The following is a 26,555-nucleotide window of genomic DNA, read 5'->3' on the forward strand; positions in this document are numbered from 1 at the left end:
CATCAATAGGTAATCAAAACATACTTGCTATTTCTTCCATTTGGAATGCTCTTTCTCATGTCTCAACTCAAGTATCCCCTCCTCAGAGGCACCTTCCCTGATAACCCCACCTTAAGGAGTAGCCTCTTCCACCCCACCTAATACTCTCTATCCTTAATTTATCCCTTCCCTGCCTTATTGTTTTTTCAATGCACTTACACATGCTTAACATAATATCATATATGTATTCATTTTTCGTATGCCTTCTCCTGGTAGAATGTAAGCTCCATGAAGGCAGAAGTTTGTTTCTGTTTTGTCCTCTGAGGTACCGCCAACACTTGGATGAGGACCTGGTGCATAGCAGGCTTTAGGTAAATGTTTTTTGCCTGAATGACTGAAAGAATGGGTCTTTGCCCCTATGTGAGCCTGTCCCTTTTAGAGTACAATTGGGTGGACTTTGATTTGGTATCGTTCTTAGGGGCAAAAGTGAAATATTTTAGTCACAAGTAATCTAGTCTCACATATAACAAATGCCTACCTCATCTAATATCAAGAAACCAGGAGACCCCCGCCCCCATCTCAACACGTACACCACCAGCTTCCACCAAAATTCCACAACTGAAGACTACTTTCTTTGTCCACAATTAAGTTACAAATAAACTTACAAATACAGAGGTAAACAAAACAAATCCTTGCCCTGATGGAGCTTACATGTTAGCTGTGTAGGACCAGGAGTAAACAAAAAAAAATACAGAGAGATATATTTCTATATTTTCAAAATATAGAAAACTCAATTTATATACCTAAAATAAAATTGGAATTAGCCATGTTTGATTTTATATTGCTTTTAACTTGCAGTAACTGACACAATCAAGAAATATGATAAAGTGCAAAATAAAAAAAGGTGTAAAATATGGATTTTCTTAAAAGTGAAGTTAATTTAGATGTACCAAAAATTCATATATTCTTTTGTATGAAACTTTAAAAAATGCTCATTTTAAATTTAACACTCTCAGCTCTAATGGGTATATGAGTTGATTTTCAAATATATTTTAGAGTTAAAAATTGGTTAACCACCAAGTTGTGGAATTATGCAAAAAGCTTTGGCTTTTAAAATCTGTTACTTTTCCCACGTCAAGATTTAATAATTTCTACAAAGGCTTTAAACGTTTTAACCAGATCTGCTAAATCTCCCATATACATTAAAGCGATGTGTAATAAAACATCTGCTCAGCCATATTTAAGAGATATATATATATGTATATACACACACATAATATATATGTTATTGGAAAGTCCCAAGTGCTACAAAGAATGGGAGGTGTGGGGATGTGAGAGAGTGGGATCCAATATCAAATAGAATAGTCAGGTAGGGCCTCCCTGAGGAGGTGACATTCTAACAAAACCTAACTCTCATCTGTAGGGTTTGCATGATGTAAATACTTCACTGTGGCTCAGGTCAACCTACCAACTTATCATTAATTAATACAGAGTTGGGAAGAGAGGAGCACAATCAGTTCTCCTGAGTCAGCATTCACAAGCCCCAGCGCCACACTGGAAGGTCAGAGGACCTATAGGCAGTTATAAGAACATTGGCTTTTACTCTGGTCATATGGGAATCCACTGGAAGATTTTAAATAGAGAAGTAACGTGATCTGACTTTTGTTTTAAAAGTTATATTCTACAGAAGTTCACTCATGAGCAAATAGATACTCTGTGTGTTTGTGTGTATGTAATGTGTAGCCACACATGTACATATATGCACATGAGCACATGGTTATATGTATATTTCTTCTTCATAGATGTTAGTTCCCCAGCCACCACTTGGCTCTTGCTTTTGGGTAGATACAAAAGAATTCACATCCTTTCCTGCGAAGGTCTGATCCTCTTTCTTCATTGAGGCATTTAACCAAGAGCCTGCTGAAATAAAAATGCCATACATTATCATGGCTTTTAAGAATATGTTGCTTATTCACCCTTAGAGCTTCTCATAAAAGTGAAATCAGGCACACATTGTGAAGCCTTAAGTTGTAGTCCCAATTAGTTATATTACTTCATTTCATTAATTGGTGATGAAAGTATTCTTAGGATTCTGCTCTGTCCTTCAACTCTGAGGCTCATAGCATTCTATCCAAACGGATTTATGTACATTTAGGAAACATAAGGGTTGTCAGCAGACATTCAGTAACTTTGAGGGGGAACATTTTGAAACTATACTTTGGCCAGTCTGCATTTCTCATTTCTATGGTCACGTTTAAATTTACTTTCAGTCACCGTAAATTAGCTAGCACCCTGTGGGCTGCTTTGGAATTTAAAGCAATCATATGAGACAATATCCCTGAATGGAATTTTACAATTGAAGCTATGCATAAGAATGGTGTTAGAGGTATTTTAGGAACCTTCTAATAGATTAATTTCGAGTGAGTCTAAATGATACAGATCAAAGGAAGAGAAAATACGTGTATGGTGACAGGCTTCCTGAGCATAAATACATAGGCTTGAAGATGGAAAAAGTGAGATGGCTGAAAATAATGTCCAGAAGAAGAAAGAAGTAAATGCTTATAAATTTCACAGAAGACATGAATATATCTTAAATACAATACATCTTAAAGAGTGTCTCTCCTAGCTATGAGAGAAACAGCCTTTGTTTCAGTGGTCTTTTGCTAATATCTTCCACCAACTTGAAGACGTGTTGGCATTATTAAAGTTCCTCATAGCCTTGAAAATATATTTTTTTGGGGGGAAAGTCAAAGATAAAACAACCAGCCCATCTGTAATAATATAAAGATTGGGATCACATAGGTTTAGAACTCAGAGGACCTGGATTTGAATTTCTGACTCACTACTTATTAGCTGTGTGATTTGAGGCAAGTTTCTTAACCTCTCTGAGCCTCTATTTCTTAATCTAAAAAATGAAGATAATGATAACACCTTTCTCGTAGGGTTGTTGAGAAAGAGAGAAATGAATTAAATGTGTAAATTCCTTGAAAGAATCCCTGGTACACAGCAAACGTACAGAAAGTGCTAGCCATGATGATGATGATGATGGTGGTGGTGGTGATGGGGATCATGGTAATTATGATGTTTGTCTATCACAATCCTTATTTCTCTTAGCCACCTTCTTCTTGCTCATGACTTCTCCTTTGCAGTGGTGGGTTTTTTTTAAACATATGGGTGTTGATCAAAAGTACCCCTTAAGTGAATTTCTTTGAAAACTCTCTCTTCCTGAAATGAATTGTTTCAAATAAACAGATGCCTCTGGGATATTCCTTTCATCTCAGTCCAGCTGGTAAAGTTTGAACTTCCTTCAAGTGTCTTCAGAGTGTATGTGAAATTCACAAGTTGCCTCTTTGCCAGACTTGCTTCTTTCTTCATCTGAATCTCACTCCAGGTTTCTCCTGCCAGGTCTCTTCTCTGCTAGACTCCAGAATGTTTTTCTAATTAGGATCTGCTCAGCATCCTTCTTACTGCCTCAACAAATGACTCCCTCAAATCAACACTATTCCGCCACCAGGGATTAATGTTCATAGCAGCAAAGCTCATTTGGGGGCCAAGGCAACCTTTCTATTTATGCATAAAGTCTCTTTTGATTTATTCCAAAGTGGAGTTCGTATTTCAAAGCATTGAATTTGAAATCTGGGAATCTTCTGACTCATCTAAGTGAATCATCATTTTGGTCTGTACCGTTAGAGATAGTAAGCATTTTCCCTCACACTATTTATGGAGTGAAAAGTTGGTATCTTTACCGGCATTAATCAGTGGCCGACTTTGGAACTGGGTGAGTTATTCAGTGGAAAGTAGAATACGTGTTGTGTTGGAAACGTTCAAGGATATGAATTTCCATCTTGTGAGGACCTCTCCGTAGAGAAAGGCAGACTGACTCTGGAGTCACAGCCCTTTGTTCAAGTCCTGGGCTTTCAGTAAATTCGCTATGGACCCCGGGTATGTCATTTACTGCTTCTTAGAACTCTCAAGTTCTAGTCTGTAAAGAGGGACTATTAGCTTCTACCTCCCAGTGTTGTCATGAAAATTAAATATGATAATATATAAAATGACTTTATAAATATCAGGCACTTTTACGATTCTAAAAAATTTTATGTGGTAGAGAAACCCTTCAGGAGAGAAATTTTTTTTGATAACTTGCTTATTTATTTATTTAAACTTGCTTTTTAGACACAATTTTTCTAGACTTAGATCATCACATTTCCTCAGATTTAAAAATGATAGTCCGCTAACCCAAAGAGGATAATTACTGACATCCGAGAAAAAACGCATTGTGAGAAAAATCATTTCTTTTAGAAGTCTTAATCTCTCTTTCTTTCTCTCTCTCTCCCCTTTGATGTTGTCTGTGCCTGAGTTACAAAGAGCTTTTTCATCTTCTCATTACTCTGTATAGTTTGGGGACATCAAAAGCATTCGGATAATATCTTTGAAAGACTAGGGACGCACCTGTCGTCTGGCACCTGTGACCCCAGTGAGGCTACAGTTGGACTAGGAAAGGGGTGCAGTTGTTTGGGATTAGTTGAGCTGCTCTCTGAGGCTGGAGTTCAGGGTCCAGGTCTGGAGGTTCAGAGAGTACTTGACAGAGAAGGTGACTAGATGAGCACCTTCCCTCACAAGGGTGTACTGGGGTGAACAGTTGGGATTGATTGTTTCTGCTGGTAAATCCCAGCATGCTGAGTGATGTTGTAAGGGCAGGAAGCTTTGTGTCTTCTGCTACAAAATCATCCATGGGCTCACACAGTGGAATTCCCCTAGAGGACCCCGGGGAGATGTGTTTGGAAAGAGACATTGTATTTATTAAAATTATAACAATAGCATCCTTCTAAGCACTTTACATATAGTATCTCATTTAATCCTTGCTTCAGCCCTGGAGGTAGGTATTATTATCCACGTTTTATAAGTGATGAAAGTGTCGGCGATGTAAAGTAACTTACCTCTAAGGTCACAGAATCAGTCTGTTTCTAGAGCCAACGCTCTGAACCTCTAAAAGACAGTTGGTGAATAAAAAAATGAAATGATGCCATTTGCAGTAACATGGATGCAACTTGAGATTATCATACTAAGTGAAGTAAGTCAGACAGAGAAAGACAAATGCCATACGATATCACTTATATGTGGAATCTAAAATACGACACAAATGAACCTATCTACGAAACAGAAGCAGACTCACAGACATAGAGGACAGACTTGTGGTTGCCAAGAAGGAGGGGGTTGGGTGAAGGGTGGAATGGGAGGTTGGGGTTAGCAGATGTGAGCTGTTATACATGGAATGGAAACGACAAGGTCCTACCGTGTAGCACAGGGAACCATATTCAATATCTTATGACAAGCCATCATGAAAAGAATATATAAAAAATGTATGTGTATGTATAACTGAATCACTTTGCTGCACAGCAGAAATTAACATAACATTGTAAATGAACTATACTTTAGTTTAAAAAAATTAATGAGAGTTGGCCATACCTTTTGTGGAAAGAAACATGTAGGAACAGTAGTGATGATATTAGTCTGTATTTACACATTTGCCATGGGCGAGGCGCTCTGTTAAGAGACGTATATGCATCATCTCACTGCTTGCCAGCAGTGACCCCATGACATTGATTCTATTAACAGCCACGTTATACAGAGGTCAGACAGTGGAAGTCATTTGCCTGAGTTCACAAGTGGTTACCTAGTGCTGTGTTGAACATCACAAGCTGTGCTCTCGCCTCTAATCGCGTGTATGTGGGTGCAAAAAGGGATCCTTTTCAAGTGACTTCTGATGTCTGAGTATTCTAAAATAAGGGTTGGCCATGATTATGATGAAGCCAGTGTCCCTTTTTTGCTAAGACTAATTGTGTTAGGTTTTATTTCTTTAATATCCTACAGTTCAGTCACCTGTGATCTATTTTTTACTCACCACCCCTCTGACGCTAAATATGTGGGGTTTTTCCCACGCCAACCAATTCTTTAGCTCTCTGGACATCAACTGGGTAACCTACAGTTAAATTCAACTCTGACACTACCTGAAGTTACCGTAGGCTCCACAGATTAAGAGCTCAGTCCCACAAAACTGCCCTCACTTCAGATGCCAGTCGAAATGTCCAGGCCTCGCCTCCTTCTGACTGACAAGCTAGAAATCAAAGGTTTCCCATGACATACTCTTCAGGTTTGAAACTTTGCTAGAACAGCTCACAGAACTCAGAGAAAACAGTTTACTTACTATTACTGGTTTATTATAAAGGACACAGATGAACAGCCAAATGAGGATGTACATAGCGTGAGGTCTGGAAGGGTCCTGAGTGCAGGAGCTCCTGTCCCCATGGAGTTGGGGTGTACCACCCTCCAGGCACGTGAATGAGCTCTAGTTCACTGACCCGGAGGCTCTCTGAACTCCCTTGCTTAGGGATATTTATGGAGGTTTCATTTTGTAGACATGATTGATTAAATCATTGGGCACTGGTGATTACATCAAGATCCAGCGTCCCCCTTCCTCCCTGGAGGTCCAGGGAGTGATTAGTGGTTGGTTGCCAAGGGAACCAACCACTAATCACGTGGTTGGTTGGTTCCCTTGGCAACTAGCCCCGATCCTGAAGCTATCTAAAGGCCCATTAAGAGTCACCCTCATTAGCATAAACGCAGGTTTGCTTGCAAAGGGTTTGTTACGAATAACAAAGACACTCCTCTCATCCCTATCACTCAGGAATTTCCAAAGGTTTTAGAAGCTCGCCAGGAACTAGAGACAAAGATCAAATATATATCATCACAATGTCACACTATTGAAGAAGTGTTGACCTAAAAAACTGCATAACGTGAGAGTTGCGAGTTAAGTTTGATTTGGGGCAAAATGAGGACTGCAGCCCAGGAGACAGCGTTCCAGATAGCTCTGAGAAACTGCTCCGAGGAAGTGAGCGGGGCAGCTAGGATATAGAGGAGTTTTGCAACAAAGGGCAGGTAGTCAAAAGATTATTGTTAATTAAAGAAAACCAGATATCTCAAGTTAAGGAATTTGGCGCTTTTCTATGTATGGGAAGATGCAGGAGTCGGGGCTCACTGAAGTCATTCCTTTGATATGAACCTCAGCTATCTGGGGCCTGTATTTTCACTTGCTGAGTTTCCTCAGGGCTCACCAGCTCACGTTGGAGGGCTGCAAATCATTGGTGACTGTGACACCCTTTGTTTATTGATATGGCAGGAAATATTCCATTTATAAATATTCCATTTATCAGAAGTAAAATTTTCCAAACCATAACATATCTATATGAGCATGCAATTTTACAACTCTTTAATAATGGTTATTTTAACAAGCATTTTATCAGTTTTTTTTCTATGAAAAACCACATTGGATTTATTAGTTAAACTGTAATATTAGAGCTGGGGAAACTATCTTTTGTGTAAATTATTTATGGAGGATTTTATGAAGACTTTTAGTGAGACTAAAATGATCTTTTCTCTAATTTAAGATTGCATACAAGTTAATGCAGCTAGCAGAACATGTAAAAATGCATAGAAGGGAAGATTTCAATATTTAGATTTGTTTAAAATTTATTGGAATTTGGGGATCATGTGGATTTTAACTCCCAGGTCCTTTCCTAAATAACTCAAAACATACAATAGTAATTATTTTTATAAGGTCCTTGGAAAAAACATTTTTACGATGGCAAATTCACTCTTGCTGCTGGCACAAACCTCCATGTGAACATTAATGGGATTTTTAAATTATGACCTGTGATTAAAAGTGAGCTTTGCTTTGTAGGCCTTCTGTTGCCCAAAAACTGGGTTTGCCCCTTGGTGGCTGTCGGTAGATACTCTCTTGGTGGTTGAGCCAATAGACACAACCAAGCCAAAGCGAGGGAGAGGGAAGGATTTATTATTACTTGCAGCAAGTAAGGAGAACACTGGGGATCTTTCCCAAAGCAGTGTCTCCCCAACAGCAAAACTGGGGAAGTTTTAAGCTACAGGTATATGCATAGTCATGAGGGGGCTTGAGCAGAGGAGAATTCAGCATAGGATTAGGACAAAGGTCTTCAGAGTACCAGCTTTAGTTGATTGAAGTCAGGAGGGTCAACATCATCATTCCAACCTCCACCTGGATGGGGGCGTTAGTTCCTGCAGAACTCAAAGGTATTGCTATGTATATCCTTTGAGGGAGCATTCAGGACCCTGCCCCAAGGCTGTGCTATTGTTTCTTGACTGCTCCTCCCTTGTTTCTACATCCCCCTTCCTTCGCTGATTAGCAATTGTTTGAATCTGCCCTTTGGAACTCAGGCAAGGTCAAGGAGGCTGAATGAAGCCCATTTCCTACAAACTAGGAAAGGGAGACACAGAAAGGATTTGTACCCGGGAGCCCCACAGGGTCCTGCTCAGTTTCACTTAGATTTGATTACAGACTTTCTCCTCTCAATTTCCCCCTGTCAGTCTGTTAAACTATGTGAATATGTTTGTAGCAGCTCTGGTAATATTTCTCATTTCCTTCAGCAAGTCTCCAGTGAGGATCACGGAGAGGATTGGGACCTCCCCACTAATCCTCTCCAAAGAAAACACCCCTATTCTCAAAGGAGGTCCCGTTGTGCCTGGTTCTACATGTTTTCCATGAGGTTTGGCCCCCCCCTAGAGCCCAGGGATTGCGAGTCTTTAGACATTGCTATAGTCTGTTGTGCCCATTCCATTGAATGGCTGCTGTGGTGGAGTTACCCAGGAAGCCAACTCTGAGATGGAGATGAGCATGCAGGAGGGTTATTAAGAGGTGCTCTGGGCATCGACAGCTGTAGATAAGAGGGGAGAGAGGCAGGAGTTGGCAGAGGGAGAAGTCAGACCGTTGCAGGAAGGAAAAGGCGGGGTACAAGAGGAGGGTCACGTCCCAGGTCTCGGATGAGTCCCTGGGACGGGCTGCCAAGAGTGGGTCCTTGGCTTCGAGCAGGAAAGAATTCAAGAGTGAGCCGCAGTAAAGTGAAAGCAGGTTTATTTAGAGAGATACACATTCCATAGGCAGAATGCAGTCCACCTCAGAAAGTGAGAGCAGCCTGGGAGAAACACACTTCACAGACGCAAGTGTGGGCCATCTCAGAAGGCGAGAGGCCCCTAAATATGGGGTGGCTCATTTTAATGGGCTGGGTAATTTCATAGGCTAATAAGTGGGAGGATTATTCCAAGTATTTGGGGGAAGGGGCGGGGATTTCCAGGAATTGGGTAACCACCCACTTTTTGGCCTTTTATGGTCTGCCTTGGCCTTTCATGGTGCCTGTGGGTGTGTCATTTAGCATATGCCAGCACATTACAATGAGAGTATAATGAGGCTCAAGGTCTAGTGGAAGTCAACTCGTCCACCATCTTGGATCTATCTAGTTGGTCCTAACCAGTTTATGCCGTGTCCTCAATGGCTGTCATTCTTTTAAAGGTTGTCCCCTGCCTCCTTCCTGTCTCAAAACTGTTATATATTTTCAATGGAAGCCTCTGCTAACTCTGCAAGGGATTCTGAAGATGGATGACACTTCAGAACTGTCCTGAGTGGGGCAGGAGGACAAGACCTTTCTACCCTCACATCAGTCAGTCATTGGAAGTGGGCTTCCCAGAGAAGGCAGCATGACCTTGGGCAAAGTGGTTTTTCTGCAGCTGGGGTCATCTCTGAAGGGGGCTAAGAACCAAGGGCTGCCTGCCAGGAACACTCCTAGCAGGTGAAGAAATAAGACCCTTACTTCTGAATGGGGAGATGGGCAAACTTATCACAATGTCCACCATACTGACCACTTGGGTAGACCACTCTTCTCTTTAGTAGTTCCAGACAAATCTTTACTTATTGGGGCTTTTGTAGACCTTGACACCTGGCTAACAGAATGGCTGTGGATGGAGAAGCATAGGGGCGTTTGGGGGTAAGATAGATGCAGTCATGAATCCTGCTGACTGTACTCTCCATGAAATAGCTCCCTTTACCCAAAAACTGGGAGTTCCATCAAGGGGCTTTGCGATATACAGCCATGTAGCCAGGTGACACCGTGAAGCCAGCCATGTGCCATGTTATAATTATGGTGCTATAATTCTCTCTATGGACCTGCCTTTCCACCTAGACTTTGGAGCTCCTTGAGCCTGGGATTGTATCTTATTTAATTTCTGTGTCTTCAGAGTGTCACGTGGTACCTGTCTCATATCTGTGGTCAGTATGTTTTTACTGAATGAAAGAAATTGTCCAAGTGTTCATAGCACTTAAAACGATGATGCCTAGAGATTTTTCCTGGGCCTTTACAAGCCTATCAGTAAAACAATTTTAATTCTCTTCATCATTTAGCTAAATATAGTGTTAGTTCTAATTTAATAGTTACATTTTGGTTAGGATTTTGCTTAGGGCTTTTAAAGTCACAAACACATTTAAGCAGACAGAGTGGAATGGCGATGAGGTGGGCCTTATTGGTGCCTGCTGCTTCCTGTGCCCCGGTGACCATCCAGATCTTGGATCTCCTGCTGCGTGAGAGGTGGTATGAGCTGGGGAACAGGCTTGACTTTAAGCATGGCTGAATTTGAACCCCTCTCATTAGCTGAGTGATTCTGGTGAAGTTGTTTATCCTGACTCAATCTGTAAAATGGATCAATATACAAAGGTTCATGCAGCATTATTCTAATAGCCAAAAAGCAAAAACAACCCAATGTCCATCAACAGATGAATGGATAAATAAAATGTAGTCTCTCCATACGGTGGAATATCATTGAGCCTTAAAAAGAAATGAAATTCTGAAACATGTTATTTACTACATCGATGAATCTGGAAAACATTATGCTAAGTGAAATAAATAAGATGCAAAATCCATTTATATGCATGTGGTACCTAGAATAGGCAAATTCATAGAGATGAAAAGTAGAATGAGGGGGTTAGTGGGAGGGGAAAATGAGGTGTTAGTGTTTAACAGATATGAAGTTTCTATTTGAGATGATGAAAAAGTTCTGAAAAGGGATAGTAGTGATGGCTGTACAACATTGTGAATGTACTTACGGCACTAAATTGTATACTTAAAAATGGTTAAAATGATAAATTTGTTAATTTTATGGATGTGAATTATATCTCAATAAAGCTGTTAATAAAAAATAAGGTTACTCTGTGGTGACCTAAATGGGAAGGAAATCCAAAAAAGAGGGGCTATATGTACAGCAGGAACTGACAAAGCAGAGTAAAGCAACTGTACCCCAATTATAAAAAATAATAAGGTTAATAACAGTACCTATTCCATTAAATACTTGTGAGGATTAAAAATGATACATGATACATACTACTAAGTGTAAAATAGATTAACCAACAAGGACTTATTGTATAGCACAGGGAACTATACTCAATATTATGTGATAACCTATAAAGGCAAAGAATCTGAGAAAGAATATATATATATAAAACTGAATTGCTATGCTGTACACCTGAAACTTACATGATATTGTAAATCAGCTATACTTCAATAAAAAAATTTTTTTTAACTTGAAAAAACGATCTATGAGAAGTACCATGCACAAGCACCAAAGGTTGTTGTTACTAAGCATGACCTAGAAAATAAACATTTGTTTTATGCAAAAGACCGCATAACTCTAAAAGGCAGTGGTGCTTAAGGACGGAGGTGTGCAGCTCTTTCTCTGGCCTTGAGATGGGTGCAGGAATCTTCTCTAATAATAATCCGTGTGTGTGTGTGTGTGTGTGTGTGTGTGTGTGTGTGTGTGTGTACAATTGGGTGAGAGCTGTCATTTCCCAGAGGAAAAACAGAGTGCTTCTCCACTGTACATTGACCCATTTTAACAGAAGGCATATGTTTGACATTGGTCACTGCCCTCCCACCAGCCCGAGCCATCCTGTGGTCAATGGTAAGTGTTGTCAGGACAGACACAGTGGTATTTCAGTTAATCACCATGGGACAGTGACCTGACTTCACAGATGAACTCATCATGAACCCCTTCCAAATATGTGATTAAAGCATAACTGCCCTCTTGGCATTGCTACTATTTGTTTTGAATCTCCTCTGGCCTCTAAACATGGTTTCAGATGAGCACAGCATTAGATTTTTTTTTTTTTGGCTGTGCCTTGCGGCGTGCAGGATCTTAGTTCCCCGACCAGGGATCAAACCTGTGCCCCCCGCACTGGGAGCACAGAGTCTTAACCACTGGACTGCCAGGGAAGTCCCTAGATTTTTATTTATGGGTAGTTGTAGATCATTCATTGTCATTGCTGTAGGGTATTCCATTGTGGGAATAGAACTCAATTTGTTGGTCCATAATACAGTTAACGGACATTTCACATTCTTGTGTATGTGTTTGGAGAACATTTTCTTGGGCATCTAGAAGTGGGTCGCAAGCTGTATGCGTAAGCATCCTTAGTAGGTACTGACAAAGAGTTTTCCAAAGTGGTTATACTATGTCACATTCCCATTAGCAGGACATGACAGTTCTGGTTGCTTCTTTTTAAAAAAAAAAATTTATTTATTAATTAATTTATTTATTTTTGCTGTGTTGGGTCTTCGTTTCTGTGCGAGGGCTTTCTCTAGTTGCGGCAAGTGGGGGCCCCTCTTCATCGCAGTGCACGGCCCTCTCACTATCGCGGCCTCTCTTGTTGCGGAGCACAGGCTCCAGACGCGCAGGCTCAGTAGTTGTGGCTCATGAGCTTAGTTGCCCCGCGGCATGTGGGATCCTCCCAGACCAGGGCTCGAACCCGTGTCCCCTGCATTGGCAGGCAGACTCTCAACCACTGCGCCACCAGGGAAGCCCACTGGTTTCTTCTTAATTGCACCAACACTCGGTATTGTAATCAAATTTGTCACCCTCAAGTCCGTGCCTCTTGGGGAAGAGCCCAAGATAAGTTTCAGTTACACTCCCTGGTTTTATATACAGAATTGTTTGTATGTGTGCACTTTACTGGAGAGATTACATGGTTTTCTACAGAGTTTCAGAGGGACCCATGTCCCAGAGAAGAGCAAGGACCACTGCTTCAGGTGTTTGGCTTTCTTATAATGGTACACACAGTGTTTATTTGAGCCAAGATTTCTCTTGGGAAAGCTAAAACTGCTGGGTAGCTGTCTCTATTTTTGAGAAGCACATTATGGAAGGCCTGAGCACTCTGGCATTTTGCTAGTGCTGATGCATGTTGGGTAATGTGTTGGCAATGTTCAAAATTACACGCCCTAAGAAAAAGAGATTACATTTATTGGGATATTCTAGATGCCTGTGCTAATTTGATCTCATAAACACTTACGTGTCTACAAATTGAAAGAGTGGAAAAATTGGAACAGGAAAATAGATTTTAGCTGTAGGCGTTATTCTGCTTTGGAAACAACCTCTTAACGTCAATGGTGTGTCCTGATGGTTTGCCATGTGATACAGCTGGAAATGGCTAATACAAGCAGCAGAGGATTAGGGGCACAAAATCCTGCATCCTTCTCAACACACTGTTATTCTTTGATGTAAATGTATGGGCTGATTTTGGAAACTCTCCCCTGTGGAGGCCTCTGTCTCCATCAGCATGTGTATTTACAACAGATTATGAAAGTAAAGAGGACAAAGATATTGATCAGGTTTTGCGGGGGAAGAATTACAATTTTCAGCTTCCTAGTTGAAACATTTTAATTTTTTTCAGAAGATACTAACTTCCATTGTATTTAGAAAACATTCAGTCAGTCTTCTGTCTCAGATCCTGAAGAAGTCCTCTTCTTATTTTAAGACTATTTGCCTTAGTCAATTTAGGCTGCTATAACAAAGTACCATAGATTGGGTGGCTTATAAACAATAGAAATTTATTTCTCATAGTTCTGGAGGCTGGGAAGTCCAAGCTCAGGGTTGCTGGCAGATTTGGTGATGCTGTCTACTCACTGTATCCTCGCCTGTGCAGTCCCATCTCAGGATGCTTGCTGGGGCCTCTGCCTGAAATGCTCTGCCCGCCACCCTGCTGAGCACATGGTTTCTCCCTCTCCTCTCATCTTTTCCCTCAAATAGTACCTTCTCAGTGAGGCCTTCCCTGTCCACCTTATTTAAAATTATAATCAACCCCAAACCACAACACCCCCTCTTTGGCTTTCCTACTCTCTTTTTCTTCATAGCACATATCACTGTCTAATATACGACATGTTTTTCTTCTTTATTTTCTTTAGTGTCTGTTTTGTTTGTTTATTTTGGTTACACCTATTAGAATGTAAGCTCTCAGGAGAGCAGAGACTTTTGTCTGTTGTCACTCACTGCTGTGCCCCCGGAGCCTGGAACAGTGACAGATACATAGGAGGTGCTCAAGAAGTATTTGTTGACCTATGTGATTTTAAAATTTCTAATAGCTGCATCGAAAAAATAAATGAATAAACAGGTGAAATTAGTTCTTGTTAATCCTCTCGGGTAGCAATGGGGGAGCTACAGCATTATTGACATAATAAACTGCACATATTTAAGGTATAGAGTTTAAGATTTGACATATGTATACACCTGTGAAACCATCCGCACAATCAAAGGTCTTTGTGCCCCTTTGTAATTATATATGTTTAATAGTATATTTTGTTTAACCCAATTTATCAAAGATAGTCATTTTTACGTATATGAAATTGTTAATGAGGTATTTAACATTTTTTCATACCAAGTTTTCAAATTCCAGTGTGTCTTACACTGTGTGTAAAGAAATATTTGTTGAATAAATGAGTGAATGAACTGGCATGGAAGTCATTTGAGTATGGGCTGGACTGGTCCTTGCCTGGGATCAGGAGGGAGAGCCACGGAAAAGATCTGGCTGGTCATTGAACCCATCATCAGCTTCTACCTGGTTTGTAAGAATCTCAAGTGGTTACTGGGTCAAAATGTCTTCCAGAGACCTTCTTTACACCAACCGAGCAGTGGCTCATGGAGCAGAGATCTAAGTAAGAGCTTGAGCTCTGAATGCACAAACCCAAGGTTACATTCTGTTTCCCCTGGCGTGCAAGCTGTGTGACCTTTGAACAAGCTTCTCAACCTCTCTGTGCTTCAGAACTCATCTGTAAAATGAAACATACAATTAGCAACTTACTGACTGAGTTGTTGTGAGAATTAAATTAAATTATTTAATTAAAACCGTCAGCCTAGTGTCTGACAAATGGTGGTCAATAATTAAGAGGCTGGGAACTTTCATGATCAAGAGTATTGGCCTTTGAATGTCTGAATTGCAATCCTGCTGCCACTTAGCAGTTGTGAGACCTTGAGCAGACGATAATTATTTCACCTCTCTATGTCTCAGCTTCTCCATCTGAAAGGGTGGCTGTGAAGATTAATGAATCAATACATGTAAAGTGCACAGAGCAAGGCCTGAACGGGGTAACCAGTCTCTGTCAGCTGTTGTCATTATTGTTTGTTATTATTATTATTCCTGCAAGGCTTTGCCTAATTTCTCAGCCAGTACCATCCCCATCTTCCCTGTTTCTCCCTACATGGACGATTCTGTTGCAGGAAGGGGGACCCCTTCCAGGGCCCGAGCGTGGGCTCTTGTCTAACACTTGGAAATGAGTTGTCCGAGGAGACACACGTGCTGACAAAGCAAGAGACTTTATTGGGAAGGGGCGCCTGCGAGGAGAGCAGGAGGGTCAGGGAACCCAGGAGGACGGCTCTGCCACGAGGCTCGCAGTCTCGGGTTTTATGGTGATGGGGTTAGTTTCCAGGTTGTTTCTGGCCAATCATCTTGCTTGGCCCCTAGTCTGACTCAGGGTCCTGCCTGGTGGCGTGCGAATCTCTCAGCCAAGATGGATTCCAGCAAGAGGACTCTGGGAAGTTGGTCCTCTCCTCCCTCTTTTGGCCCCTCCCGAATTCATCTAGTTAGTTTTCAGTGACAGCACCATGTTCCTTATCAGGACCTTCTGTTGTGAGACAACTCAGGCAATCGGGGTCTGGCCAAGGCGGGTGGTTTCAGTCAACGGTTCCCTAACCACTCCAGGCCTTTTCTGTGCTCAGTGCTGCTGGCCTGTTCCAAAAACGTTGTCACTGTTGTTTGCCTCTTCCTCCAGCTTCACCCGTGTGATGATGCAATCAGAACCCCGTGCTGGGGCTTCCCTGGTGATGCAGTGGTTAAGAATCTGCCTGCCAATGCAGGGGACATGGGTTCGAGCCCTGGTCCAGGAAGATCCCACATGCCTTGGAGCAACTAAGCCTGTGCGCCACAACTAGTGAGCCCGTGCACCACAGCTACTGAAGCCCGTGTGCCTAGACCCCACGCGCCTAGAGCTCGTGCTCTGCAACAAGAGAAGCCACCGCAATGAGAAGCCCGTGCACCGCAACGAAGAGTAGCCCCCGCTCACCGCAACTAGAGAAAGCCTGTGCGCAGCAACAAAGACCCAATGCAGCCGAAAATAAAACAAATAAATAAATAAATATATTTAAAAAAAAGAAAGAACCCCTGTTGACCACAGGTTCCAAGTGCTTAGACATGAGAACAGATAAACAGAGGAAGAAAGCCATTTGCCTAAGTAGAGCTTCCTTCCTTCCTCCCCCATAGGGTAGATTAAATTTCTTTTCTTCCATACTGGAAATATAGATCAAAACTTAAGCTTGGTCCTCCTGTTTTGTTTGTGGCCCAAGGATAGTCCTTTCCAAGAGCTGTAAAAGTCATTGAGTTCTAGAGAGGCCGGATGGCCTGCTGCACAGTGAGGAGGGCGACATTCCCATGAACAGCAGAGGAGACACGGAAAGGGAAAGGTCACTGTCGAGAAGTGGGATCGAAGAAAGGCCAGGCCACCCGTTCTTACTGCAGAGACCGGGGTCAATGTGGGGAAATAAGATGGCAAAAGGGCTTCCCAGATGCGACAGACTTCAGGGTGTGCGGTCTTTGCCTCAGAGAACAAGGGTCAGGAGAAGAGCAAGACATCTGGAGCATCAAAGTTGACATTAGTGATGTGCTTGCCTCCAAGCCAGCCTGTCTCTGAGAGCCCTGGCCCACTAGTTAGGGGGAGAATTGAGAAGGCAGATTTCAGATGTTTCTACTGAGCCTGCCGAAGCTCTTAGGCTACAAAGTAAGGCCTTGTGATAATCGAGTTGGTTGGTGGTTTTCAGCAAGTCTGCTTTAAAAAGTCAAACACAAATCTTCATGCCAGGGTGTCTGATTCTAGGAATTTACCCAAAGGAGAGCAATCAAAAATGTGGGCATGGGGGGCTTCCCTGGTGGCGCAGTGGTTGAGAGGCCGCCTGCCGATGCAGGGGACACGGGTTCGTGCCCCGGTCCGGGAAGATCCCACATGCCGCGGAGCGGCTGGGCCCGTGAGCCATGGCCACTGAGCCTGCACGTCCGGAGCCTGTACTCCGCAACGGGAGAGGCCACAACAGTGAGAGGCCTGCGTACTGCAAAGAAAAAAACAAACAAACAAAAACTTCTCAAATCGTGCATTTAAAATAGTTTCTTTGGTGTAAATTATACCTCAGTAAAGTTGGCTAAGAAGTGTGATAGTTAATTTTATGTGTCTACTTGGCTAGGCCACAATACCCAGATATTTGATCAAACACTGTTCTAGATGCTTCTGTAGAGGTATTTTTTTTAGATGAGTTTAACATGTAAATTAGACTTTGAATAAAGCAGATTGCCCTCCATAATGTGAGTAGACCTCATCCAATCAGTTAAAGGCCTTAATAGAAAAACACTGAGGTCCCCAAGGAAGACGGAATTCTGCTAGCAGATGGCCTTTGGACTTGAACTGTGACTCTTCCCTGGGTTGCCAGCCAGCCAGCCTGCCCTGTAGATTTTGGAGTTGCCAAGCCTCTACAATTGCCTGAGCCAATTCCCTAAATTAATCTCTCTCTCACTGCCCCCCTGCCCCCCTCCCGACACACACATACATCCTATCGGTTCTGTTTCTCTGGAGAACCCTGACTAATACAAGAAGAAAAGTAAGCCTGTATGATAACTCTTCCCTGAGAATCTTAGGGCCTTGCTGGGGAACAAAGAACAATCTGACCATAGAATTAACTATTAAAATAGTTTCTGTAACTACAAAATCAGTGTGAGATGAATCTTTGCCAAATGACTGAGAGTTATTGTGAGATCTTGGTTGACTGTGGACCTTGAGTTACTCCAGTTTGGTTGCAAGATGATGTCAGAATGCATGGCCTGACTTCTGACTTAGGTTTTCAAATGAACCTAAAGTGGTTTTTGTGGCTGTACCTGAACTGCCATTAAGTTAAGCCTCCCAGAGATGACATACAAGCTGCCATGTTAGTAATCCTTGGAGAAATATATGCCCCTTGTCTCTGTGTCGAGGCGTCCCTGGTCTTCTGGGAGAACCAGGCAGTGTAAACATGTCACAAAGAGAACCTTGAAGTTGTGTCTCTCTCTCTTTTTTTTTTTTTTTTGGCTGCACTGCTCGGCGTGTGGGATCTTAGTCCCTGACCAGAGATCAAACCCCAGCGATGGCAGTGAAAGCGCCCGAGTCCTAACCACTGGACCACCAGGGAACTCCCTAAGTTGTCTCTCCTTTCTGCTTTGACCTTGATCTCTGGGAACTCCTGTGTTGACCTAACGTATCTGATTCCTTGGAGAAGCTTGCTCGGCCCTGTTTTGTGGCTCTTCCTACAGATACTTGCATTCCTGCAATCGGTTTTTCATCCCCCTCTAACTTGTATAATATTTATAGTTGTCATTTTCTGACCCTCCACCATGCAGAGTCTCCTTGGCTCTGAGATATGTGCAAGTGTTATTGGCAAATGAGATTAGGTAATCCCACTTCTGTACTGGCATTTACATTTTACATGATAAATGTTCCAATTTCAGAGAGAAACCTTTCTATTCTGTTTGGTGTGGCACCAAATTTCTTTAGGTAACAGGGAATTTTGCTGGAAATCTTAATGCTAAAAAGTTAAGTTGGGTTCTGAGGACACGAAGGAACTAAAACACTTGAGTGTATGTCACATATTGATAACATGATTTTGCTTACAGGTATTTAACAACGTGGCATATTTAACTACTTTTCCATTGTAGTAAATGTTCCCTTTTAAAATTATCTTGTATCTCACAGGGCAAATCCTACCCCTTCAGGGGCGCATTCCCACCTGTGTGGAATCCAATTGCCTACCTAGATCATAACAACCTTTGGAGGACGATGGATGACATGGGACGAGAGGTAAAGCTTCCTAAAGCTTCTTTGATGACATTTGTATTCTTCATAATAAGTTCAGTCCTTAAAAGAAAGAAGGTGAAGCATGTCAACAGTGCCTAGCACATTGTGTAGCACAGTAACTTGCAGTAGAGATTTGTGAGATGAATAAGTGAACTTGTTTCTAACCTCTAAAAGAATGACATGTCCAACAGGCTGCAATTTGCATACTACTGATGAGGGGGGAGAAGATCTTCTGTCATTCAGCTTTCCTGGGATGATGTTTCTAATTTAGAATAGCCTCAGGACATAGCAAGTAAGACTTCTGGGTCTTTGAGTCACCACCATGCCCAAACCTGCAGCTCTTGAGTAAACACACACAGAGCTTGACCTGAAACTCCAGTTTAGACACGATCTGGTACATCTGTCTGATCTTTGTTAATGAGTTGATTTTTTAAAATTATTATTTATTTATTTTTGGCTGCGCCAGGTGTTAGCTGTGGCACGAGGGATCTACGTTGCCACGTGTGGGATCTTCAGTTGTGGCATTTGGGATCTTTTAGTCGCAGCATGAGAAATCTTTAGTTGCGGCATGCGAACTCTTAGTTGCGGCGTGTGGGATCTAGTTCCCTGAGCAGAGATCGAACCCGGGCCCCCTGCAGTGGGAGCGTGGAGTCTTAGCCACTGGACCACCAGGGAAGTCCCAAGGAGTTGAATTTCTGAATTGTTCTTTCTAAATTATAATAGTAACTTAGTAGTTGACATTTGGAAGCAGCCTGATTACAACATAGCCTCCATTTATAGCACAGGAAAGGTTATCAAAAATTAAATATGGGGCTTCCCTGGTGGCGCAGTGGTTGAGAGTCCACCTGTCAGTGCAGGGGACACGGGTTCGTGCCCCGGTCTGGGAAGATCCCACATGCCACGGAGCGGCTGGGCCCGTGAGCCATGGCCGCTGAGCCTGCGCGTCCGGAGCCTGTGCTCCGCAACGGGAGAGGCCGCAGCAGTGAGAGGCCCACATACCACAAAAAAATAAATAAATAAATATGGATAGAGTGAATAGGAAATCTACACAGACAACATGGATTGCGCAGTAAAAAAACCACTATTGGGGGAATTTGGAAAACTTGCATTTTCCTTCTTTAAGTTAGAGTTTTGAATACTATTGAAATAGTTATTTAAAATGGAAAATTACATTTGCTTTTCCCCTCTGAATTGTCATCTGAATGTAGATTCCCAGTGATGCCCCATGGAAGGCGCCCCTTGCAGAACAGTGGGACCACATGACGATGAAGGAGCTGCTGGACAAGATCTGCTGGACGGAGTAAGACTCGCCATTAGGCACAGGCATTGACTGTGACTCTCTTTCAGGTTTATTTAGCAATTCCGTTCAGCAGCTGTGAAACAAGTAGCTGCTTTGTGTCCATAACCACACCACTGGGCCAGGTGGAGTGCTGAAAAATATTGGAACCATGTCCTGCCCTAAATATGTCTGTACATCAAACCTACTTCTTTGGAATAGTTTTGCATCACAAAGGTCATATTACCCCCTAAAGTCCTTAGGACAGACCACATTGTGCCACTTCCCTTATTTAGAACAGTTTAAAGATCTCACTTATCAAGCTGTCGATGTAGGGATATTTGTAATACTCCTCACTGGTGGTCAAGTATGGAAAGAGTGCATCAGCACATGCATTTCAAACACCTGTGGGATGGAGTGGAATTCTTCAAGGCTTTGAAGAGGAACTTCTAGAGAAGTTCACAACTGTCCAGGAAACATGGATGACTGGACTGACTGCTCCCCCATTAGGTAGAAATGTGTAGCATTGAAAGAAAGTGTTCATGAGTCAAGTATTAAATTATGGTTGGCAGAGGTGGGAACTATACATGAGCTGTGGAAGCTGTATAGACAGACAGCGTGGAAAGGCCTCCCTGCTCTTGGACAGCAGGGAAAAAGGAAAGGATGGTAAGGGTTCCATCTCAAGCACATGGTGAATTTGTGGTAAGCAAAGTAAGAAAATGGCATTGCTATGAGACTGTTTGCCCATGCCAAACAGCATTAGTTGGGAATGTGGCTCTGGGGTTGATGTCTTCATTCTCTAGGCATTGTTGGGGGTGGGGGGGAAGTTGGAGCACTGGCGACTAAAAGTAAAAAGTTTTTAAGGATATCTGAATCTAAGATATAGAAATAACCAAAAGACATAAAATGTACATACTTCTTCATACATAAATTCAACTTCTTAGAATTTAGCTTAAAGAAGGAGAGAGGAAAGAAGAGAGGGAGAAAGGGAGAGAGAAAGGGAGAGGGAGATTCAAAGCATTATTTTTAAAAGGAAAATCTAAATGTCACATAATAGAAGACTGGTTAAATTAATTATGGTTTGTCCAAAAACTGGAATACTCTAAAATCTTTAAAAATCGTGTTGAAGAAGAATATTTAATGGCTTGAAAAAAATCATACTATTAAACAGATAGAAAAGCAGGCTGTCATCAAGTATGTACAGTGTGATATGTCATCTCATTTCTAAAAAGAAAACTGTACATTCACTGCAAGCAACCGAGATCCATCAGAATGTTTTTTAACATCTAATATTACAATGCAAACAGTTATCCACGTCATTAAAATTCTTCATCAAACATCATATTCATGGTTGCAGACTATTCCATGGGAAGTGAATACCATGTGTTTATTTATTATCATTTGACGTTTTAGTTACTTCCAGTTTTTAATCATTACCGTTATTATTATATAATACTCTATGATGAACATGTGCCTCTCCTACGTCTTCAGCCTTTGAAAGCAACCAATTTTGAAAGAGTAAAACCCTTTTATTGTCACGAAATCAATGCCTATTATTATTATTATTATTATTTTTTTTTTTTTTTTTTTTTTTTTTTTGCGGTATGCGGGCCTCTCACTGTTGTGGCCTCTCCCGTTGCGGAGCACAGGCTCCGGACGCGCAGGCTCAGCGGCCATGGCTCACGGGCCCAGCCGCTCTGCGGCATATGGGATCCTCCCAGACCGGGGCACGAACCCGTATCCCCTGCATCGGCAGGCGGACTCTCAACCACTTGCGCCACCAGGGAGGCCCAATGCCTATTATTAATTACATCCTTTTTAACACTTATCTGATACTATTTACCACTCTGTTTTAGAATGTAGTTTGTAATACAACTTATTTTGTTTGTAATAAAATTGCAGTATTTACTTTTAAATTTTATACATGAGATTTTCAAAATATAGTGAGTATTTTTTACCTGCATTTGTTTTATAACTCCTGTTATAAAAAGCTTTTAATAAGTTCATTAGGTCTTCTCTCTCCAGAGAGCTTTGAAGCTCATTGAAGATAGGACTAATTATATTTCTTTGGTCTCACAGAGATCTGAGTTTTTCTGCCATAGTCCTTGGCCTAATCCTCCCCTTAGTGAATATTCTAGGCTGTTGGCTGACAAAATAAAGCATTCTGAGACGTTAGGAATATATGAACACAAAGTAATTTTTAAATTTTTCTTAAGCAAGATAAGCATGATATCATTTCCTGGTTTTAAAGGAAGTAATCCCCAGAATATCCAACCTACCGTGGTTCAAACTAAAGCACAATCATATATTCAAAGACTAATGTTGATCGTTCTTTCTGTTATCTTTTTTTTTTTTTTTTTTGTGGTACGTGGGCCTCTCACTGTTGTGGCCTCTCCCGTTGCGGAGCACAGGCTCCGGACGCACAGGCCCAGCGGCCATGGCTCACGGGCCCAGCCGCTCCGTGGCATGTGGGATCTTCCCGGACCGGGGCACGAACCCATGTCCCCTGCATCAGCAGGCGGACTGTCAACCACTGCGCCACCAGGGAAGCCCCTGTTATCTTTTATAAAGTAGTTTTCAGAAACAGACTAAATTTATGATGTAGTCACAGCTGTGTAAATACACTTTTTAAAACCTATAACTAGAAAAAGAAATGCACCAAAATGAGTCTAGGGATTATCTTTTGGGAGGCAGAAATGTGGAAGATACTCATTCTCTCATCTTTTTATTTTATGAATTTTCCAAATTTTATATAATATGTGTATATTTTTCATGTAGAAAACATAATAACGTTTATCTTTTAAAGAGTCAACAGGGCAAGGAACATGAAAATATTATTGCACTAGCTTCCTTGGCCTTCCATCCCTCAGATATTTTTTTTCTCATTTCTTTTCTCAGTAAAGCTCCTAGAATAAATCAAATAGAGGATTAGGAATGGCCTGGTCCTCCAGAGACAAATTACTTTTAGATCTCCCTTGATTTCAAACCAGGGTTATTTCTTTCTCACCAAATTGGCAACAGTAACAACTAGAATCACAGCTCTATTTTTATATTTAATATCGGTTATCTAGCTAGGGCAACATTAGGTTTTAGTTATGTATGACTCCCTTATACCATCCGAATTCACCTATACAATAAAGAACAAAGAAAACGGGACATCAGGAAGCAGCAAAGGATGTTTTCACTTTGAAGTAATATTTTAAACCAATCTTTGGATATTTGTTTTAGATAGAAGCCAAAAATTGCCTCTGCAAAGAAAGCATGAGTCAGCAATTTCCATCCCTTCAGTTATCATGAGGAATCTTGCAAAACTAACTTGAAGTCACTTCAACATATATGTTACACTATTTGCAGGCTTAATGACGGGGACCGTCACAAAAGTGCTACAAGTAACTGGTATGTGTGTTAGGTGTGATTCTACAAACTTCCAGAGTCAAGGTACACTAGGGTAGAGGGGTGTCCCTTGGTCAATATTTGTCCCTTCAAGGTTGTCAACTTACTGATTTTAAAGCATTTTGAGGTATTAAAAGCATGAAGTTTGAATCAGGTATGATGTGGTTTGCAGTTGTACCATTTAGTGAGCTGTGCACTACATATCATTAACTTCCCTGAGACTCAGTGTTTGGGTTTGTGAACTGGGGAAAAATAATGACTGTCATTTTTGTGACAAACCGATAAGACAATGGGTTTTAAAAACCATGGAGTGTGAAAGAGTTCAATAAATGGAAGACAGTATTATTTATTCCACCCATTGTCAGCACTACCAGGTGGAAAATTCTGCTTCAGGTATAACCAGATTAACAACATGCAAACTTTATGTCAAAGTCAAAAGCGGGATTGGTCCTAATTAAAGATATCCCAGAGTACGCATTACTACTGGTGAATTTTAGGATCTGTTAGATTTCACTGGGCTGTTGGAATTGCATGAGATCATTCACTTTCTGGTGTGGCTTCAGATAGGACATAACCTCTCATTTACCTGCCAACCTCAAGCAAAAGTTCGTCTATCTATACTCTATTAATCACTTTTTCCCCTCATCCATTCTTTGAGCTGGTCTTCCATTAGACAGTAAAATAACTGAATAGATAACTGTGACTAATTCTGTACTTGGTACAGCACCTAGCATATCCTTTGAGCATTATGGATCATTTAAAAATAATGTTTAGGGAGTTTCCTGGTGGCCTAGTGGTTAGGATTCCAGGCTTTCACTGCCGTGGCCTGGGTTTAATCCAGTTGGGGAACTGAGATCCCGCAAGGTGTGTGGCATGGCCAAAATAAATAAAGAAAGAAAAGAAAAGTAATGTTTAATTGATATTTCTCATCAACCATGTATTCATTCAGTCATCTAACAAGTAATTTATTAAGTGCTTACTATGTGCCAGTCACTATTTTAGTAAAGAGGATACTATGGTGAGCAAGAAAGTTAAGATCCCTGTCTCACTGACTGATATTCTAGTGGGGGAGACAGCAATAAAAAATAATAAACCAATAATTAAGATAAGACAGTGAAAATAGTTTTAAAGCTACCACACTATGGTACAATGATAGAGAATGCCAGGGTGCTGGGAATATAGAAGCTGGTGCTCATTTTTATAGACATATAAGAGTTCATCTTTCTGAGAGGACATTAGAATAAGTATAGAAGGTACAGGATGAGATAGGAAAGGTAGGCATGGGCTAGATCACTCAGGACTTTGGAGGCCATGGTAAAAGATCTGAATCTTATTCTGGTTTTGATAGGATGCCACTGGAAAGTTTTAAATGAGGGAATGACATGACTTGATTTACACTATAGAAAGAGCACCACAGAGGGGAGGGCAATAAAAAGCTTTTGGCTTCAAGTGTAGTAAATAGATATTCAGTGAGGACAAGTGGAACGAGAGAGACCAGTCTGGAGGAAATAATTCTAATCATCCTGGCAAGAGGTGATGCCAATTTGGTGGTAATGAAGGTGGAGTGATGTGGTGAGAGACAACAGGACTTCCTGATGGATTGGATGGTGGGAGAGTGATGGAAAGAGAGAAATTAAGGTTGATTTCTGGAGTGTTGGCCTTAGCAAGTGGGTGAATGGTGATGCCTTTTACTGAGATGGGGATACCTAGGAGAGTAGCAAGTGTGTGGAGAGCAATCATGACAGCATAGCATATGGAATACATGCTGATTCTGAGCTAGGTCTTTTGATTAAGGGGAAAATATGTCTCCTATTCCCCAAATCTCTGATGTCATGTTTTATAATATTAGATTCTAGTGACAATTTTCTGCAACTTGCTAAATTGTTCTCCACTTAGCCAAGTTAAGTTTACTGCTTGAATAATTTCCAGAGAATGAAGAAGATGCTCCCCTGCATTTGCCAGCTTTGCTCTTGTTTCTTCCTGAGCAGATCTTCGAAGCAGCTTGCTACTCTCTTTGTGAACCTGTGTGTCACCGCAGAGACCCATGAGGTCTCCGCTCTCTGGTTCCTGTGGTATGTGAAGCAGTGTGGGGGCAGTGCCAGGATCATCTCAACAACCAATGGAGGGCAGGTACCCATTCATACCCCGACCGTTGAAACAGAAAACCACCACTGCCTAAAAAAGATTGGCATCATCCTTCAGTCATGAAAGGATGGAACAGGAGGCAGGCTTGTGGCTTTTAGAGCTTAATCATAGCAGCTCAAAGTGACTTTTGAAAGGGACAGTCTGTTGTTAAGTACCCAGTGTGACAACCCAGTGGCCAATGTCATTTTAAAATTAGGCTTGTCTCCTTTTTTTATGTACTTTGCAACTTTCAATTTGGATATACATCCGATGATTATTTGGTAAGTTGGTAAGATACCAGCTGATGAACATAACTTGAGTGCTTCTTGGAAAGCTGAACAAAAAATGTCAGAAACGTATTTTCAGTTTAAAACACAAGCACCACATGGAATTCATTCATTCATTCATTCATTCAGTGCCTATTTCCTGAACCCCAGCCTTGTATAATGTGCTGTGCTGGGCACAGTAGGAAATGGATTTGAGTTCTTAGCTAATCTCCTCGACAGTCATTTTCCTTTCCTTCCCTTCCTCTTCTTGCCCCCTCCTCCACCTCATCACCCTCTTTCTTCTCCTTCTCCCCTTCCCTTCTCTTTCCCCTTCTCCGTGACCTCCTTCCTAGACCTATTTGAAATAGTCTTTTTAAAAATTAACTGAACTGAAAATTTAGGAGAAGACAGTCAGCTCAACTGTGGGCGTGATCACGCAGAACATTTGGAAGCTTTTGCAGGTGGGTGCGGTGA

General features: G+C 41.6%; 1 protein-coding gene across 1 annotated transcript in view; it reads left to right on the top strand.

Moving 5' to 3' along the window:
- MAOB (monoamine oxidase B) overlaps window positions 1–26,555 on the top strand; it is a 63,603-nt gene that overhangs the window by 14,228 nt on the left and 22,820 nt on the right. The window contains exons 3-5 of the mRNA XM_060086760.1: window positions 18,921–19,025; window positions 20,231–20,322; window positions 25,680–25,821. Of these exons, the coding sequence (XP_059942743.1) occupies window positions 18,921–19,025; window positions 20,231–20,322; window positions 25,680–25,821 (339 nt within the window). The remainder of the gene's footprint in view (window positions 1–18,920; window positions 19,026–20,230; window positions 20,323–25,679; window positions 25,822–26,555) is intronic.

This window comes from Mesoplodon densirostris, chromosome X (genome assembly GCF_025265405.1).
Source record: "Mesoplodon densirostris isolate mMesDen1 chromosome X, mMesDen1 primary haplotype, whole genome shotgun sequence".
Classification (NCBI taxonomy): domain Eukaryota; kingdom Metazoa; phylum Chordata; class Mammalia; order Artiodactyla; family Ziphiidae; genus Mesoplodon; species Mesoplodon densirostris.